The sequence below is a fragment of the Lacerta agilis genome, chromosome 14 (assembly GCF_009819535.1).
Source record: "Lacerta agilis isolate rLacAgi1 chromosome 14, rLacAgi1.pri, whole genome shotgun sequence".
In the NCBI taxonomy this organism is placed as follows: Eukaryota; Metazoa; Chordata; class Lepidosauria; order Squamata; family Lacertidae; genus Lacerta; species Lacerta agilis.
In genome coordinates this window covers 12,623,016-12,641,045 of record NC_046325.1, presented here as the reverse complement: position 1 = coordinate 12,641,045, position 18,030 = coordinate 12,623,016, and the positions used below count along the sequence as shown (strand labels likewise).

General features: G+C 44.1%; 2 protein-coding genes across 3 annotated transcripts; one reads left to right on the top strand and one right to left on the bottom strand.

Annotated features, from left to right (window-relative positions):
• The first annotated feature begins 4,085 nt into the window (after positions 1–4,085).
• Positions 4,086–5,312, top strand: LOC117057483 (vomeronasal type-2 receptor 26-like). The gene is made up of 2 exons (XM_033168332.1): positions 4,086–4,104; positions 4,408–5,312. The coding sequence occupies exons 1-2, from the start codon at positions 4,086–4,088 to the stop codon at positions 5,310–5,312; spliced, it is 924 nt and encodes a 307-aa protein (XP_033024223.1).
• A 3,405-nt stretch (positions 5,313–8,717) lies between these two features.
• On the bottom strand, positions 8,718–17,662 carry SLC39A2 (solute carrier family 39 member 2). Of its 2 annotated transcripts, none has more exons than XM_033169635.1 (4): positions 16,495–17,662; positions 15,735–15,862; positions 14,463–14,519; positions 8,718–9,873 (listed from the first exon to the last, which is right to left on the bottom strand). In XM_033169635.1, exons 1-4 carry the CDS (start codon positions 16,607–16,609, stop codon positions 9,277–9,279), a joined length of 897 nt encoding a protein of 298 aa, XP_033025526.1. In that variant the 5' UTR covers positions 16,610–17,662; the 3' UTR covers positions 8,718–9,276. The 2 variants fall into 2 exon arrangements, with proteins under 2 accessions (XP_033025526.1, XP_033025527.1); XM_033169636.1 differs by having other exon boundaries at positions 14,463–14,516.
• Positions 17,663–18,030: the final 368 nt, after the last annotated feature.

Sequence of the window (18,030 nt, the reverse complement as noted above, 5' to 3'; positions counted from 1 at the left end):
TCAACAATAACAACCACCTCTTGCCTAACACAACATTATCCTCCATCATCACTCATACTGCTCTCAATGAAGTGGGATCCTGCTCTGGGACTATGGAACTCCTTTTCCTAAGGAACCCCCTTAACTACATCTGTGACAAGACATACAAACTAATGGCCATCATTGGAGGGCTCACCTCTCAGAACTCTAAGCAGATGCCCCACATCTTAAATATCTATAAGATGCCGCAGGTGTGTACTGTATACATAGGTGCAACCAGTAGGAGTAGTTAGTGGAACAAACACATTTGTGTACCCATGACCTTCCTCGTGTTTAACACAGGGGCTAACTTGACCCTATGGGGGAAATGCATGCAATAGAAGCTGGGTTCCAGAAGGCCTCACTATCAACCCACGTGAATGAACAGGAAGAAATGTACACTGTCACATCAGAAGCCGTTTTGAGTGGTTTGGCCAGCACCATCTCGTTAAAGGCCAGAACAACGCTGGATTTAATCAATACAGTTAATCTGCACTCATTTTCTTCCTTCTCCATTCCTCCTCCAGTTTAACATTTTCTCCCTAAGTTATAATAAGGACTGGTGAGTTGTAATAAGAAATATTCTGAATTTTTATGTAAAAGAAGTCAGGTTCACAATGCTCTTCTCACATATGGGGCAAGACAGTTTGAGCATATAACACCAATTCTGGCCCAACTGCAGTGGCTGCAAATTAGTCTCCAGGCCCAACTCAAAAGTGCTGGTTTTGACCTATAAAGCCTTAAATGGCTCAGAACCGCAATACCTCAAGGACTGCCTCTTTGAACTGACACAAACTTTGCGTTCATCATCTGAGGGCCTTCGTAATGTGCCTCCCCTGGGAGATGTATGACAGGTGGCAACACGAGAACGGGCCTTTTCTGTGGTGGCTCCCTTCTTGTGAAATGTTCTCCCCAAGGAGTCTTGCCTGATGCCATCACTACATATCTTTAGGCACCAGGCGAAAACATTCCTCTTCTCCCAGGCATTTAGCTAATTAAACAACCTACGGCCTTTAACACTGGGGTGAGTATTGTTTTTGTTTGTCATTATGGTATGTATTTTTGTGTTTTTATCTTGTAAACCACCCTGTCCTCTTCGGATGAAGTGTAGTATGAAAATTTAATAAATAATAAGAAATAGAACTGGAAGCCTTTTGTTAACTTTTCTTTTTAAAATATGCCCTGTATAAAGGTGTTGGCATGTATATATGCTCTCCCTCTCTCCCTAGCCCACCTAATTTGTGTTTCTCCCTCATCTTTAATCACCTCAGTAATCATGTGTAGTTTGTGGTATTGGAGAGTTTATAGTCTCTGCAGTATTTTGTATCAAATATAAAATGACCTCGACGTTCTCTCCTGCCAGATCACCAAAGGAAAAATCTGAATTTTTGGTTAGGTCTAAAAAATTGTGTTATTCCTGTTTTTAGCTCAGCTATAAATCCTTTGACCCTGCACTGAGCGATAAAACGCAGTTCCCTTCTGTCTACCGGATGATGCCAAATGAACGTCCACAGTATTTTGGGATTGTTCAGCTGCTTCAGCATTTTGGATGGACTTGGATTGGCCTTATTATTTCAGATGACGACATTGGAGAAATACTGTCGAGGACTCTCATGCCTTGGCTGCACCAGAACAATATTTGTGTTGCTTTTAAGGAAATTATTCCAACGCCAAAGGAGGCCTGGGATGTAGCACTGCTAAAAAATAAGAACTTGGCAAGAATAAGCACAGTTCTCTTCTCGTCTGTAACCAATGTGATTCTCGTTCACGGGGAGTCACGGACTATGGAGAGCTTACGAATAGTTCTATTCCTGCATGAAGTTCATTTAAGTAAGCCAGAAGAGAGGGTTTGGATCATAACAGCTCAGTGGGATTTCACAACTGTGTTGGATAACTCAGCATTCACACCAAAAACCTTCAATGGCACCTTGTCCTTCACACTCCACACAAATTATATGGCAAAATATGAAGAGTTCCTTGAGACTGTACATCCTAATCAATCTACACTTTATTACATCCATCATTTCTGGACTGTCTCATTTATGTGTGCACTTCCCTCACTGGGCATTGTTGCAGGAGACACAAAAAACTGTACTGGAAAAGAGAACTTGAAGAGCCTCTCTGGATTGGTTTTTGAAAGGGGAATGCCTGGTCAGAGCTACAGTATTTACAATGCAGTTTATGCTGTTGCACATGCTCTCCACGCCATGTTTTCATCAAGATCTAGGCAGAAGGCAACATTCAATGGTGCCACAAGAAATGGTTCAGAGGTTTACCCATGGCAGGTAGGAAATGCATGCCCACCTCTACTTAATATATGACCATGAATGCTGGATTCAGGTTTATTACTTAGCAGTTTACTGAATTTGATTCAGTAACAACACACATACATATACAAATGCTGAGCTTGCCCTGATGAATCGTATTGATTTAAGATGCTGTGTTTCTTCACAAAAATTTGAAATGTTCTCTGCTAGCTTTCCCCAACCTGGTATCCCCCAAATGTTGTTGACTACAGTTTCCTTTTGCACCAGCCAAAATGACCAACGGTCAGTAATGATGTGACCTGAAGTCCAAGGCATCTGGAACTGACAAAGTTCAGGGAGGTTGTAAAGGTTGTGAACGAAACATATTCAACATCCGCCTCATATCTTGTTATGGCAACCATGAAAATTAAGAAAATATTTTATTCCATTGACTCTATATCCCACACACATTAGTAAGAAGTAGCTAGTTGAGTATGATATTAGAGTGACAAAGTGATTTTCCACACTTCTTCTTGTCCTGCTGCTGTTCTGCTGCTTTCCCCGGGGTGAAACCCTTCCTTTGCATTCACCTGGAGCAAAACAAAAAGTAGGTTTTCCCTGGGAAAGAAGTGAGGCAAAAGGAAAATGGCTCAGACCCGTGCCTGGGAAGCGTAAAGGACCCCAGGATGGTTAAGTCCGGTCAAAAGTGACTAGTGGTCTATGGTGCTCATCTCGCTTTCAGGCCGAGGGAGCCGGCGTTTGTCCACAGACAACTTTCTGGGCCAGGTAGCCAGCATGACTAAACTGCTTCTGGTGCAAAGGAATACCATGACAAAAACCAGAGCGCATGGAAACGCCATTTACCTTCCTGCCACAGTGGTACCTATTTATCTACTTGCACTGGCATGCTTTCAAACTGCTAGGTTGGCAGAAGCTGGGACAGAGCAACGGGAGCTCACTCTGTCACGGGGATTCAAACCGCAGACTTTCTGATCGGCAAGCCCAAGAGACTCCGTGGTTTAGGCCACAGTGCCACCCACGTCCCTTGCCTAGAAAGTGTAGGTCAAGTGGAAACACACAGACCCACACTTTCGAGGAATGGGACAAGTGGAAGTGACTATAAGCCCCCAAACAAGAAAGTAAATTCCAGCTGCATCACAGTAACTATTTCTGCCATTGGCTTCTGTTCATGTCCTTTTCTTGTCCAATCTATGTAGCTTCACTCCTTTCTGAAACACATCCGTTTCAACAACAGTGCTGGAGAAGAATTTGTTTTTGATGAAAATGGAGACTGGGCAACGGGATATGATATCGTCAATACAGTCACATTCCCCAATTTCTCCATACACAGAGTTCGCGTTGGAAGACTTGACCCAAAAGCTCCTGAAGGAAAGAAGTTCACCATCAATGGAAGTGCTGTTGTGTGGAATCACAAGTTTAACCAGGTGGGAAACACAGATATTCTCCAGAACAATAGATTCTGAACAAATCCCACCTGCCCCTGGTTCCACACAGAATGGTGTAAAGTCCAACCTCTTCTGGTTCCATGCAGGTATTTCAGGAGGAATCTGCAGAAATCCAGGGGAGGGAATGAGGAGGTGTAAGGACTGGGTAATCTTTATACATTCATGTTGGGCCTTCAGTAGCCCTGTGGGCTGGCAGTTCAATACCAATTGTTTATACTTTAAATTGTTTCTTTCTGGATATTCTTAGATCACACCACAATCCACATGTGTTGAGAGTTGCCACCCTGGACAAAGCAAGATGGCACGACAGGGGGAACAGATTTGTTGTTATGATTGTCCTCAGTGCTCTGAAGGCATGGTTTCAGCCTTGACGGGTAAGTTGAGACTGCACAGTTACATGGGGAATGCTAATCCAGGTGTCTGTAAAATAAATGTTCTCAAAGGCCTATGACTCTGATGTGTGAATGGGCCATTGCACATAGAAGTCTTTAGAAAGGGTTTTCCTTAGAAAGGGGATTCCTTTGTTTTATCACATGATCATAAAAAAGGGGAAGGGATTCCATTCTTCTTGTCCAAGAGAAATGTTGCTGAAGCCATATTTCATGCCACACCATGAAACAGTTGATGCTGAATAAGATCCATGCACATTTTCAATGATTGAGATTTATAACTTTCAGATGCAGACCACTGTAACAAGTGCCCTGAGGATCAACATCCAAACAGAAATCAGGATGGCTGTATTGCTAAAACTATAAGTTATCTATCATATGGAGAGACCTTGGGAATAATTCTGACTTCATTTGCACTTTCCCTTTTTCTGATCACACTTGTGGTAATGTGGATCTTCATTCAACACCAGGAGACTCCCATTGTCAAGGCCAACAACTGGAACATCACATGCACACTCCTCATTTCCCTATTGCTTTGCTTTCTCTGCTCCTTCCTATTCATTGGAAAGCCTGGGAAGGTGACCTGCCTTCTCCGTCAAACCATATTTGGGATTGTCTTCTCCCTGGCTGTTTCTTGCGTGTTGGCAAAAACCATCACTGTGGTTCTGGCCTTCATGGCCACCAAGCCAGGAAACAGGATGAGGAAATGGGTGGGAAAGAGACTGGCAGTGTCTGTCATCATCCTTTGCACTCTTATTCAAACTGGCATCTGTGCACTGTGGTTGGCAACCTCTCCTCCCTTCCCAGAGTTTGACATGCATTCACAGACTACCCAAATCATTGTGCAGTGCAATGAAGGATCAGCCCCCATGTTTTATACTGTCCTGGGCTACATGGGGCTTCTGGCCATCATCAGCTTCACTGTGGCTTTCTTGGCCAGGAAGCTGCCTGATACTTTCAATGAAGCCAAGCTCATCACCTTCAGCATGCTGGTCTTCTGCAGTGTTTGGCTGTCCTTTGTCCCCACCTACCTGAGCACCAAAGGAAAATACATGGTGGCTGTGGAGATCTTCTCTATCTTGACTTCTAGCGCTGGGTTGCTGGGTTGCATCTTCCTCCCCAAATTCTATATTATTGTTCTGAGGCCTGAGCTGAACACCAGGGATCAGCTTGTGAGAAAAAAAGAATTGTGAAATCTGATAGGTTTCCTCCTTGCTTTCTGTAGCTTCTTTCCCACTCACTTTTCTAGTTCTTTTGTCTTTTTAAAACAACCTTAACCAAAATACATGCAATGCCTTCTATTATATTGGGAAAATACTTCCGATGATGTAAAATCCCAGCCAGTTTGGCTTTTACTCAGTTTTCTCATCTAGTAGTTTGCTTATAAGCCACTTTTTGAAAATGTGCTTATTTATTTATAAAATTATTTATATTCCACTGTGTCATAAATAAATAGCTAGGTTGCTTACAACAACAATGCAATAAAACTATGTACAAATTTAAGATCTGAGATGATCAACTAATCATTATGGAAATATATTTTCTTAATTGCATGCATGAGCCTAGTGGCATAAAAAGTTCTCAGCAGGCATTTGAAGGTTGAAACAGAAGGTGCCTGCTGGATATGAATCACCAGAGCTTTTCACAAGTTTGGGATGATAACACTAAAGGCTCTGTCACATGTACCCATAATAATGTTGTTCTTCAGTTGTTCAGTCGTGTCCGACTCTTCGTGACCCCATGGACCAGAGAGCACGCCAGGCACGGCTATCTTTCACTGCCTCCCGCAGTTTGGCCAAACTCATGTTAGTAGCTTCGAGAACACTGTCCAACCATCTCATCCTCTGTCGTCCCCTTCTCCTTGTGCCCTCCATTTTTCCCAACATCAGGGTCTTTTCTAGGGAGTCTTCTCTTCTCATGAGCTGGCCAAAGTACCCATAATAATACTAATGTCTAAGTATCAGCACATAATTAACTATCAGTCAACCAGACCTCAGTATAAAAGCCCCCTTTATAACCCCAGTTTATATTAGCTATTACAAGCCAGAGAGCTGTGCTTTTGAAATTGTAAAAGTTCTGCTTAATTGACATGAGAGGTGGAGCCTTTCCAGAATTGAGTTGTATAGCTTTCAGAATTGAGTTCTATAGCTGCAAAGCTACAATTTAGAAGACCCTGTTATGAATGCCCACCAGCCTGAATGTTTCTCCTGGTAGGCACCTATGCAGGATGTGTGATATAAATCTTACAAGGCTAATAAGGGCTGCCTTCAGATGTAATCTAAAGTTTATATAGCTACTCATCTCCTTGGCAGCTGGTGGGAGGGTGTTCCACAGGGCGGGCACCACTACCGAGAAGACCCTCTGCCTGGTTCCCTGTAGCTTCACTTCTTGCAGTGAGGGAACCGCCAGAAGGTTCTCAGTGCTGGATCTCAGGGTCTGGGATGAATGATGCGGGTGGAGACACTCCTTCAGGTATACAGGGCCAAGGCCATTTAGGGCTTTGCAAGTCAATGATCAGAGGTTTTATTCTTAAGCCATTTATTTTCTTGATTAAGCTGTATTGATAAGCATCTTCTTTTTCTTCATTGTCATCATTCTTGCTATTACTACCTAACTAACTTCACTAACACATCACTGGGCAGGTTACAGCAAGTTAATGCAAATCAAAGCAAGCGCTAGCCTGCGCTAACCCCTCACCACCCTCTCATGCATTCTTTGAATATGTAAAAGTGGGGCATCCAAACTTCCACGTAACCAAATCAGATCATTTGCTTGGTGCTGTCTGGGAACTCTTTCTTTTCAGTGAAGGAAATATTTCCTGCCCTCACTCTGACTTGGCTTTGCGTACTTTTACATTGTGGTATGACAACATCTTCACATTGCCTACAGTAGAAGTAGGTTGGGATCCACTGGTAGCTCTATTAATGGTCTGTTGTAGATCATGGATGTCCAACAGGTCAGTGGGGATCTACTGGTAGATCCCCATGCGGTTTTGGTAGACCGTGGGTCGATCTCTGGCTCCCTTTCCTCAGCGTCATTGAAACTGATTCCTGCCCTGCCCCCTCGGCCCGCCCTGCATTGTTGTGTGATCAGTGGAAGGGAAGAGGGATCTTTCTCTCTGTGGCTGTTTTCATTCAAAGTGATATTAAGGGGGGTAGATCATTGCCAGATTTTAATTCTGAAAGTAGATTGCAGTCTCTCGGGAGTCGGCCACTCCTGCTGTAGATCAACAGATTTCTTGCCTCACAACTTTTAAAAGTTCACTCAGCAGAATGAGCAGGAGAGCCCCCAATCACTGCAGGGCTGGATTAAGACATTTTCAAGTGGGATTGTATCACTGGGAGGAACCACAAATGCCTAGTCCATCCCCCTGCTCTTTCAAATAATGCACATGACAATCTTAAGAAGGGTGCCCCTGGTAGATCATTAAGGCCAAAGTATACAATTGCTGAGCTACATCGCTGACTGGCATGAGCAATTAGAAGACCTTCTGTCTGTTGCTTTTGCCTCACCCCCACCCTCAACAGCACAGGGCCTGGATCTATCCTGCATATAGCTCACTACCCAGTTAAGGGCCTTATCTACTTTAGAGTGGTGTAGTGATTTGAAGGAAGTAAGGAAGAAATAGACACTGGTTTCCTTCTGGGTTTTCTCTCCATCTTTCTTTCACATACACACACACACATGGGGATACCCTGTCTGTCATGAGACATGGAGAGGGCAGTTGGGTGCTGAGGAGGAATTAGTGAAGAGTTGGATGATCCCATGGAAGCTGCTAGGAAGCTGGAACAGTTGAAATCAGGACACCAAGAGGAGTCTGATCCAGAAGAGAGATGCAGTGGGCTGGAAGATGGAGACCTGGATTCTGTGGAAGGGCCTGGCCAGAGCTGGCCCAGGACATTTTGCCACTCCAGGCAAAATTGAAAATGCGACACACACATCACCTCCTCTACACCCGCTGCTTGGAGGCTGCACGGGGAGCAAAAGGAGGCTGGAGAGGAGCAGGCGGTAGGGGATGGGTGTGTGTGCTGCAGTGGCAGTACCCTTCCCAGCTGACTGCCTTACTGCGCCTCATAGGCAGGTGGGGTAGGGGGCTGTCAGGCTGTTAGAAGAGCATCCTGCCCCCCAAAAACATTGGCTATCCCAAGTTTAAAGCCTTTAAAGCCAAGTTTAAATTCCCTTCTGGGAATAAGTTGGATGCCAAGCAGACTCCTGAGTCCACCCCCATCTCAAAAGCATGCCTTGCATAATCACTTGGATGAGCGCTCATTTGAAAGCCAATTTCCAAGATTTGGGACAACTGCCACACCAACAGCACCTTCAAAAGTAGAGCACAGAGGGCATATCACTTGTGCTTAGCCATTATTTCTACCTCTTATTTCTACCACTGGTTTCTATGACTCGAAAACTGACCTACATAACATTCTGATCTAAACATTTAAGACTTTGGTAGAAACTAAGCTGGAAGTGTGAGTTCTTCATCTAGCAGTGAGAGCCAGGACACCATAAAACACACACACACACACACACACACACACACACACACCACATGGGATACTTCCCCCCCTCACTCTCTCTCTCACACACAACCCCTTCCTCACACACATGTAGGAACATCCTTCGCACACATACCTTCCCCAAAGACAGACAAAAGGGTAACAAAACAAAACAAAACAAAACAAAATCTGAGTGTATATTTCCATCCACATACACAAAACCCAACAACCTCTTTTAACATGTCCCATTTACCCCTTAGCCAATATCCTACTTGTTCCGGAGTTCCTTGCAGGATGACCGTACATATTGTACATTTAGTCTTTCACAACGATTGAAAGAAGCGATGCCATTGCTTGTGTTAGGTCTCTTGGCTGCGTTAATTATCACTGCTGCTAGGATATTGTGCTGATGGTTGTGGATTTCCAATAGTTCAGGGAGCAAAGCTAAAAAAGATGTATATGTCGCTCAAGCTCCATTGCTTCATATACCTGTATCTTGCATTTTTGTCCATGTGGGTTGCTGGATATTTCCCTTCACTTAGGACATATGTGTATATATAGCACCACCCGAGGTGACGGACCACATGGCTGATAAGAGGAGGTTCTGGAAAGAGAGGAGTTGTGAAGGGCTTTCATGGAGAACATAGAAGAGCCACTCTTTTCATGCCCAAATGGCAATGATGGCCATGATGGAGAAGCCCAGTCCAATGAAGAAGAACTTGGTGAGGGGGCTTTCGTGTGAGCGCAGCTCGTAGGGGAGGATCTCCAGGAAGGTGACATAGAGAAAGGTCCCTGCTGCCACCCCTTCCAACAAAGCCTGAGCCAAGCTGGTCCCATCACTGTTGTAAAGGGAGACACCGATGCCCACGCCGATGCCAGCGGGAGACATCAGAGCAAACACCACCAAGTACAGCAACCTCCACCGGGCCGGCGTGCCGCTCTGCACCAACTTCAAAGCCAGGCTGAAGACCACAATGGCCTTGTGGATCAGCACCGCCAGGCAAAGCTGAATGGCGGCCGTCTCCTGCTTTTGGACACCAATGGCGAGGCCCTCAAAGACCGAGTGGAAGGAGAGCGACAGGAAGAGCACGAACGCCCGGAAAGAGCTGTGGGATTCCGGCGGGTCCTTGTTATCCTCTTCGGTGTTGTGGTCGCCGTGGGAGTGCACAGCCCTGGGGCAACAATGGAGCACCACGCTCTCAATGAGGAACACCAGGAAGAAGCCAGCTGAGATGACGAGCTCCCCAAATGGGTACATCTGCCATGGGAGGAGAGAAAGAGTTGGACGTGAGTCAAGGCCCCATCTGCAATGTCCATTTCAAGCAGTATCATACCACTTTAAATAACCATGGCTTCCCTCAAATAATCCTAGGAAGTGTAGTTTACTATGGGTGCTGAGAGTTGTTAGGAGACCCCCATTCCCTGCTGCCACAGAGCTACAGTAAACGGCTCAGTACTGCAATACCTCAAGGACAGCCTCTTTCCATATGAACCTACATGGACCCTGAGATCACCTTCTGAGGCCCTCCTTCGTGTGCCTCCTCCTCGAGAGGTCCGGAGGGTGGAAACACAGGGACAGGCCTTTTCTGAAGTGGCTCCCCATCTGTGGAATGCTCTCTCCAGGGAAGTTGGCCTGGCGCCTTCATTATACACCTTTAGGCACCAGGCAAAAATGTTCCTTTTAAAGCAGGCCTTTGGCTGATCTGATTTACATCCTAAGACCTTTTAAAATGTGTGTGTGTTTCTGTGGCGGGGGAGGGGAGGGCTATTGGGTTTTTTTATTTTCATTATGTATTTTGTGGTTTTATATCTTGATTTTATTCTGTGAACTGCCGTGAGACCCCTGGGTATAGGGCGGTATATAAATTCAATATATGAATAAATGAAATCAAATAAATACTATGTGAATACTTTTTTTTTTTTTTTTTGCCTATTCTGCATCTTCCAACATTCAGCTTCACTGGATGGACCAGATGAGATATGGTGTAAAAACCTCTTCCCATCTTCATTATACACCTTTAGGCACCAGGCAAATACATTCCTTTTTAACCAGGCCTTCGGCTGATCTGATTGGCCTCCTATGCCCTTTTAAAATGGGTTTTTTTTGGGGGGGGTGCTATTGGGTTGTTGTTTTTATTTTTATTATGTATTTTGTGGTTCTATATCTTGCTTTTATTCCGTAAACTGCCCTGAGACTCCCGTGTATAGGGCGGTATGAATAAAATAAAATAAAATAAAATAAAATAAAATAAAATAAAATAAAATAAAATAAAATAAAATAAAATAAAATAAAATAAAATAAAATAAAATAAAATAAAATAAAATAAAATAAAATAAAATAAAATAAAATAAAATAAAATAAAATAAAATAAAATAAAATAAAATAAAATAAAATAAAATAAAATAAAATAAAATAAAATAAAATAAAATAAAATAAAATAAAATAAAATAAAATAAAATAAAATATAAAATAAAAATTCCCAGAGTGGTATGAACCAGAGGGCATGCCACTGTTTCACTGCCTGAGGCAAAATGGGAATGTGCTGAACCACTGCGCCACCACAACTTTGCTTCCTTTACCTGCTGTTGTGTGGTTGGCAAGTTCTGGCAAGATCTTGTGAGATTCCGATGGGTTCTCATGCAATTTCAGCAAGATCTTACAATATTTTGGCAAGAAGAGGTGGCCGGGTTGGTGGGACCCCTGGGGGGTGGGGGTGCCTTCTTTTGGGCTTCCACAGCCCAAGACAACTGCCTCATCTCACCTCACAAGTGACCAAACCCTGGGTTTAACAATCAAACACATTTCCAGGGAACTCCCGATAGCGCTTTATATGCGTAGTGCAGATGGGGCCCAGGTCTGCTTGCTTGCATATTTATATTGCTTACAGCTTTTTATTTCAACAGAGATCTTAAAGTGACTCACATACCCCCCTCCCCCCCAAAAATCAGTATAAAAACATTGCTGCAACTGCTAATACTTTAAAAGCCATGTTTTAAGTAACATAAGCAACAATAAATCTCAAAAATGCACGTAAGTACACAAATAAAATAATTAAATCCACAAAAAATGAATTGTATACAAAATAGCAAATTTCAGTATTGAAGGGCTAGTGTTGCATCAATGTTCTCTTTCCACCCTCTTTTGGCTGGAGCCCAGTAGATGAAAATACTCTTCACCCCACCTATTGCTCTCCTGCTACAATTCAGCAAACTGCACAAATAGCTTTGCAAACTCAGTGAGGTTTTGAACATGTTCTTTCTCAAACAGCATCCTTACATACCCCAGGGCAAATAGTATTGGAAGCTACGTATTCCATTTATGGTGCAGTTTCTGCACATGTGTGTTTTATAAAACCAGGTGTTGGGGGGGGGGTTGGTCTTGTATTCATTTACCCAGGGACTTTATCTAAACCTAAGAGGTGCTCAAGTCTTCAAAGAGCTATCCGTGGTTCCTGGGTTTGTTTGTTTTTAATTAAAGTTGCACCACCAGGTGGCAATCAAGGGCCACCGTAGGATTTCTCGACTGGAAGGAGGTTGTCTTGGCAGGCTTCTTAGTCTTAGATTACAACACCACCTCCCTGAAGGGAGGAAAAGGGGTGCTCACAAAACTTGGGTTTGGAAAGAGGGGTGTGGGAAATAGAAGCAGGGCGGTGCAGGGTTTGGGACCTGGGAGACTCAGGCAAAAAGTCTAGTCACAGTCTTTCAGCCTAACCAACCTTCACAGAGTTCTTACAAAGATAAAATGGAGAGCTGTGGGGTGGGGAGAGAAAATTACGTACACCACCACCACTCTTTGGAAGAAAAGTGGGATATAAATGCAATAAAAATATAAATAAATAGTAAAGTAAAATACAATACAATACAATACAATGCGTTTCAGCTCACCATTTGGTAATGTATCGGAACTGGCTGTGTTCCCACCATCAGGTACACAACGGCACCCCTCTTTTTAAATTTGTTTTTCACATTTGTATCCATTCCTTCCCTCAAAGAGCTCAAGGTAGCATACATGGCTCTTCCCCCTTTCCATATCACCCTAATAATATGTTGTGAACCACCTTGTGATCTTTGGATGAATGAATGAAGGGTGATATACAAATTACACACACACACACACATGCAACAACCCTGTGAGTCAGGCTGGACTGAGAGCTAGTGACTTGCCCAGTAAGCTGGCAGGTCTTTAAAAAAAAGGTAAATGACCCCTGGACGGTTAAGTCCAGGCAAAGGTGACTATGGGGTGTGGTGCTCAACTCACTTTCAGACCGAGGGAACAGTTTCAGGTTAAGAACGTTAAGAACAGTTTCAGGTTAAGAATGGACCTCCAGAACGAATTAAGTTCGTAACTGTATCTGCAAGACGGGAAATATTTTATTCCGTTGACTCTATATCCCCCTCCTTAGTAAGAAGGAGCTAGTTGAGTATGACATTAGAGTGACAAAGTGATTTTCCACACTTCTTCTTGTCCCGCTGCTGTTCTGCTGCTTTCCCCGGGGTGAAACCCTTCCTTTGCACTCAACTGGAGCAAAACAAAAAGTAGGTTTTCCCTGGGAAAGAAGTGAGGCAAAAGGAAAATGGCTCAGACCTGTGCCTAGCAAGTGTAAGGTAAAGGTAAAGGACCCCAGGATGGTTAAGTCCGGTCAAAAGCGACTATGGGTCTACGCCGCTCATCTCACTTTTAGGCTGAGGGAGCCAGCATTTGTCCACACACAGCTTTCCTGGCCATGTGGCCAGCATGACTAAGTGGCTTCTGGTGCAAAGGAATACCATGACAAAAACCAGAGCGCATGGAAACGCCATTTACCTTCCCACTGCAGCGGTACCTATTTATCTACTTGCACTGGCGTGCTTCCGAACTGCTAGGTTGGCAGGAGCTGGGACAGAGTGATGGGAGTTCATCCCATCGCATGGATTCGAACCGCCGACCTTCTGATCAGCAAGCCCAAGATGCTCCGCGGTTTAGACCACAGCGCCACCTGCATCCCCAGTCTATTTTCTTCATAGATGGATTGACAGACAGACAGATATGCCTTTGTATCTTGCTCTCCAGCTTTAAGAAACTCCTCACAGCAGGAAGCAATTAATTTCAAAAATGCAAACACAACTACAACCATAACAAAATTTTACAAGAGAGTGTACAACTCAAGGTAGGTGTTTTAAAAGGTTTGTTATGGTTCTGTCCACAGATCCTTAAATAAGTAACCAAAACCAAGACTTGAGCCAAACAAGATTAGAACAGTCATTAAAAGATTGTGAAATATGCAGAGGCCAAGCTTGAGATCTTAATCAACCATCTCACCCCCATACACTCTTGCAAAATTTGAGAGCCTTTTGCAGCTGACTAGAAAACAAAATCCTTGACTGGTTGGATCCTGCATCCAAATTCACAGCCCCATTCCCTGGAGGAGAGTCAGAAGATGGATAAAAAGCTTTTTCAACTCCCCTGCCAATACCCAAGGTACCAAAACAAACAATCCATAAAAGGTTGTTTTCTGCTGCTCCAGAGAAGCGGACATGGGGCAATGGATTCAAACTACAAGAAAGAAGATTCCAACTAAACATAAGGAAGAACTTCCTGACAGTAAGAGCTGTCCGACAGTGGAATTTGCTACCAAGGAGTGTGGTGGAGTCTCCTTCTTTGGAGGTCTTTAAGCAGAGGCTTGACAGCCACCTGTCAGGAATGCTTTGATGGTGTTTCCTGCTTGGCAGGGGGTTGGACTGGATGGCCCTTGGGGTCTCTTCCAACTCTATGATTCTATGATTCTATGATCACAATGGCATTTCGTGCCTAACCTGATCAGCAATCTCAAAGGTAGGAGAACAGTGTTCAAACAAGGGGAAACATACCTCAGAATCATCATCACCTTCAGAGGTGCTGTTCTGCTTATGCATAGAAGCTCCCTGGGGGAAAAGAAAGAAACAAACAGCTGAGTTGGAAACATTTTGGGGATAAGAATGGTTCACAGTCATTGGCTATCATGGTGGTGGAATCAAGTTTCCTCCCTATTCAAGAAGTGGGAGCTCAGATCTTGAAGATCTGTCAAATTTTGGAACCATGAACTTCTTTTGCATATCACAATCTTTCTTTCTTTCTTTCTTTCTTTCTTTCTTTCTTTCTTTCTTTCGCCTCTTCTTGTTGCTTTCCCAATCCCAGTGCAACAGTACCCCTAATTATTAGAGCAATTTCCAAAGGGCTGGCTGTGTTAATCTCTTGTAGCAAAATGAGTGAGTCTTAAATTTATTCTGGCATAAGCTCATGGTTCTCAAACTTTCCCCTCCTTGGACCACTTGAAAATTGCTGGTGGTCTTGATGGACTACTTACTGATTTTTCTGCCTGTTGTAGCAGTTACGGTGTGCTGTGATAGATGCTGAATGATTTCTGATTGCATTTTTACAAATACACCATGGAGCACCTGAATGAAGCTCGTGGTCCTTGGATCACAGTTTAGGAACCCCTGGCATAAGCGTTCACGGACAGTAGTTCACTTCATAGTGTGCAGGCACTTTTAGAAGAAGGGACTCTATTCATGACCTTATGATAAAAGGAGGTACATCTAGGAAGACGTGATCTTTTAGGTCTTAAGCCAGCTTTATAGGTTAGGAAAAACCCAGTATTTTGAATTGGACAAGTCAGATGAAGCGGTGAAAGCAAAAAAACCCAACCCAAACAAAACCTGTGCAATACCTGTATGTTTATAATGGCCAGTTCCATTCAGATTTTTGGTACCTTGTTCTGGGCCAACATTTCCATACCATCTTCAAAGACTGCCCCATGTACAGTGGGTTACATTGGTCCAAACATTTATTTACTAAAGAAGTCCGGTTGTACAATTCAGCCAAGGTCAGAGCCAAGATACTGCTTTAAGCTTGTCTATTATTGTCTCCCCCAACAACATATAGGGAATCAAGGTTGAAGAACACTGGTCTGCTCTGACTGGCAGTGACCCTCCAGGGTCTCAGACAGTGGTACCTCCCATGGTCTTGTTTTAACTGAAGATGCTATGGACTGAAGCTCAGACTTTCAGCATATAAAGCAGACGTTGTTGCACCAAGCTGTGGCCCATCCAAATTAATTGCAGTGAAATTCAGATTTAAGAGACTGCTGCGATGGCGCTCACCTGCCGTCTCTTTCTTAGTTCCTCCTGGATGTCTCCCAGTGCGTCGGCCACCATGTGCATAATGCAGGCCCCAAGGAACACTCCGGCGGCAAAACAGCCTATGAAACTGAGGATGCGCCGATGCTTCCCTAGAAGAGATGCAGGATGGAATATGGAGGATTATGTCAGATGTACAGTCTGTCAAACAGAGACGAGGCTGCCAATCCATGTCTTAAAAAATATATCTTAATGTAAGCCACCTTGCATAGATTTGGTTCCTGAAAGTCAGGATACTAATCAATACGAATACCACTAATAAAGGAGAGTAACACCTGCATGCTGAGAATTCAGTGCATGCTCAAGAGTTCAAGGTCCACCACATCAAGAGATAATCTGGAGGTATAAAGCACCCTTTCAGTTCCAGCACCATGGATAGAGCTTTTTTGCCCAATGAAATGTAGTGTTTTTTAACAGAGCCAATTTGCTTGTTCAGCTTGCTTAAGCCCTGTTTACTTATTCTGGGTGTGGAAGTAAAAGGAATGCTAATCTGTAAAAGGAACATGTGAGCATTGATTCACCAGAAAGATCAAGAGTGGTAAAGAGGGACCCACCTCAATATATGGCCACCTAGAGAGTTAACAACAAAGCTGAGGTCTCAAGACTTCCTGGTGTTGCACAGCACAGTATCTGCACTCCTGCACAAGTTCTGATAGTCACATTGCATCAAGCCCCTCTGAAGATCAGGCCATACCCACCCCAATCCCTTCCATCAACTGCTCACCTCTGGCCATGTTGCTCTGGAACCATCTAACCTGTGCTGGGATGAGGCCACAAATGAGTGTGACCACCAGCAGACCTGCCAGGCAGCCGATCTTGACCTCCAACAATTGATCCATCTCTGCAGCGTAGGGTAGGGAAAATCACACCGGGAGGAGAGGCAAAGGCTTTTCCGTTGTATCTCTGGACACTTTTCGGGCCAGTCTGATTCCAAAACGTTTTATGAGCGTTAGTAACTAGTCCCAAACAGAGAAGTCCACCTCTCTTCACTCTTCTGGTGCAATAAAGCTCTCCCTTTGGAAGTATGAGTGAGGGAAAGAGAAGGAAGAGGGCCTCACGCTATGGAGTCTTCATGAACTGAGCATCCATATATAGCAAGATCAAAAGCAACTAGATGTTCCAGCAGCAGTTGGGTGTATGGTGCTGTCTTCAACCTCTGCCTTCTAGATATATTTCATGGAGCCTTCTACTCCCCACCTTGTTCCTTACCCTCTGCTATTTCCTTCATTGATCTAGCCTTCTGGCCTCCTGTCCTGCAGATGTTCTCTCTTCCATTCCACCTTCCTTCCTTCTCTTTTCTACCTCCCTCATCAGATTCCTGCTTCTCCAACCTCGGACTAATCCTAACCACCTTCTAGGGAGTGAGTAATCACCCCGATACTCTCCAGAAAGCCGCCCGCCCACTTTGGTGTTGTCCCATCCCATTCCCTCCCCTTCATTATGCAAACGCGTAATTTCATTTACAATAAACAGTCTACAAGCGATCGTTTCGTCATTAATTTTATGGTCACTGGGCCATAGCAGCCACAGTCGAGGGCTCCACCTCGAATTCTCGATAAGAAATGCTCATTAAAAAACGGGAGTCTATTGATCTAGCTGAAGATTGCTTTGCAGCTGGCAGGTCAAGGCTAACAAGCGTGCGGGTCTCAATAGCTGCACCTTTCACGTTTTGCTTCAAATGTGGATAAGGGGGAAAGGGGGGGGGAACAAGTACAGAACATTGCAAAAAACCTCAAGGCACAATCTAATGAGCCTTGGCAGGGTAGCCCAGGGGCCACAGGATACAGCAGATCTCCCTCTCTGCTAAGCAAGACACTTCACCATCTGCCTCTGCCAATGAACTCATGTAGGTTGTTTATTTTTATTTTTATTTATTATTTTATTTTGACAAAGTAATAATCATAAATAAATAAGAATAAAAATGTGCACCTCACCACCGAGACCATTCCATTGTTCACTATCAACCCTTCCAAAATTTTCGTTTTAAAACGGCCCCTTTCCGTTTTAACAGTACAAAGTCTACAAACACCCTCCATATCTCCTCAAAATCATTTCTCCTGCATACTCCCCATCTTACCTTAATGGGACATGTTAAAGGTAAAGGTAAAGGGACCCCTGACCATTAGGTCCAGTCGTGTCCGACTCTGGGGTTGCGGCGCTCATCTCGTGTTACTGGCAGAGGGAGCCGGCGTACAGATTCCGGGTCATGTGGCCAGCATGACTAAGCCGCTTCTGGTGAACCAGAGCAGCATACGGAAAT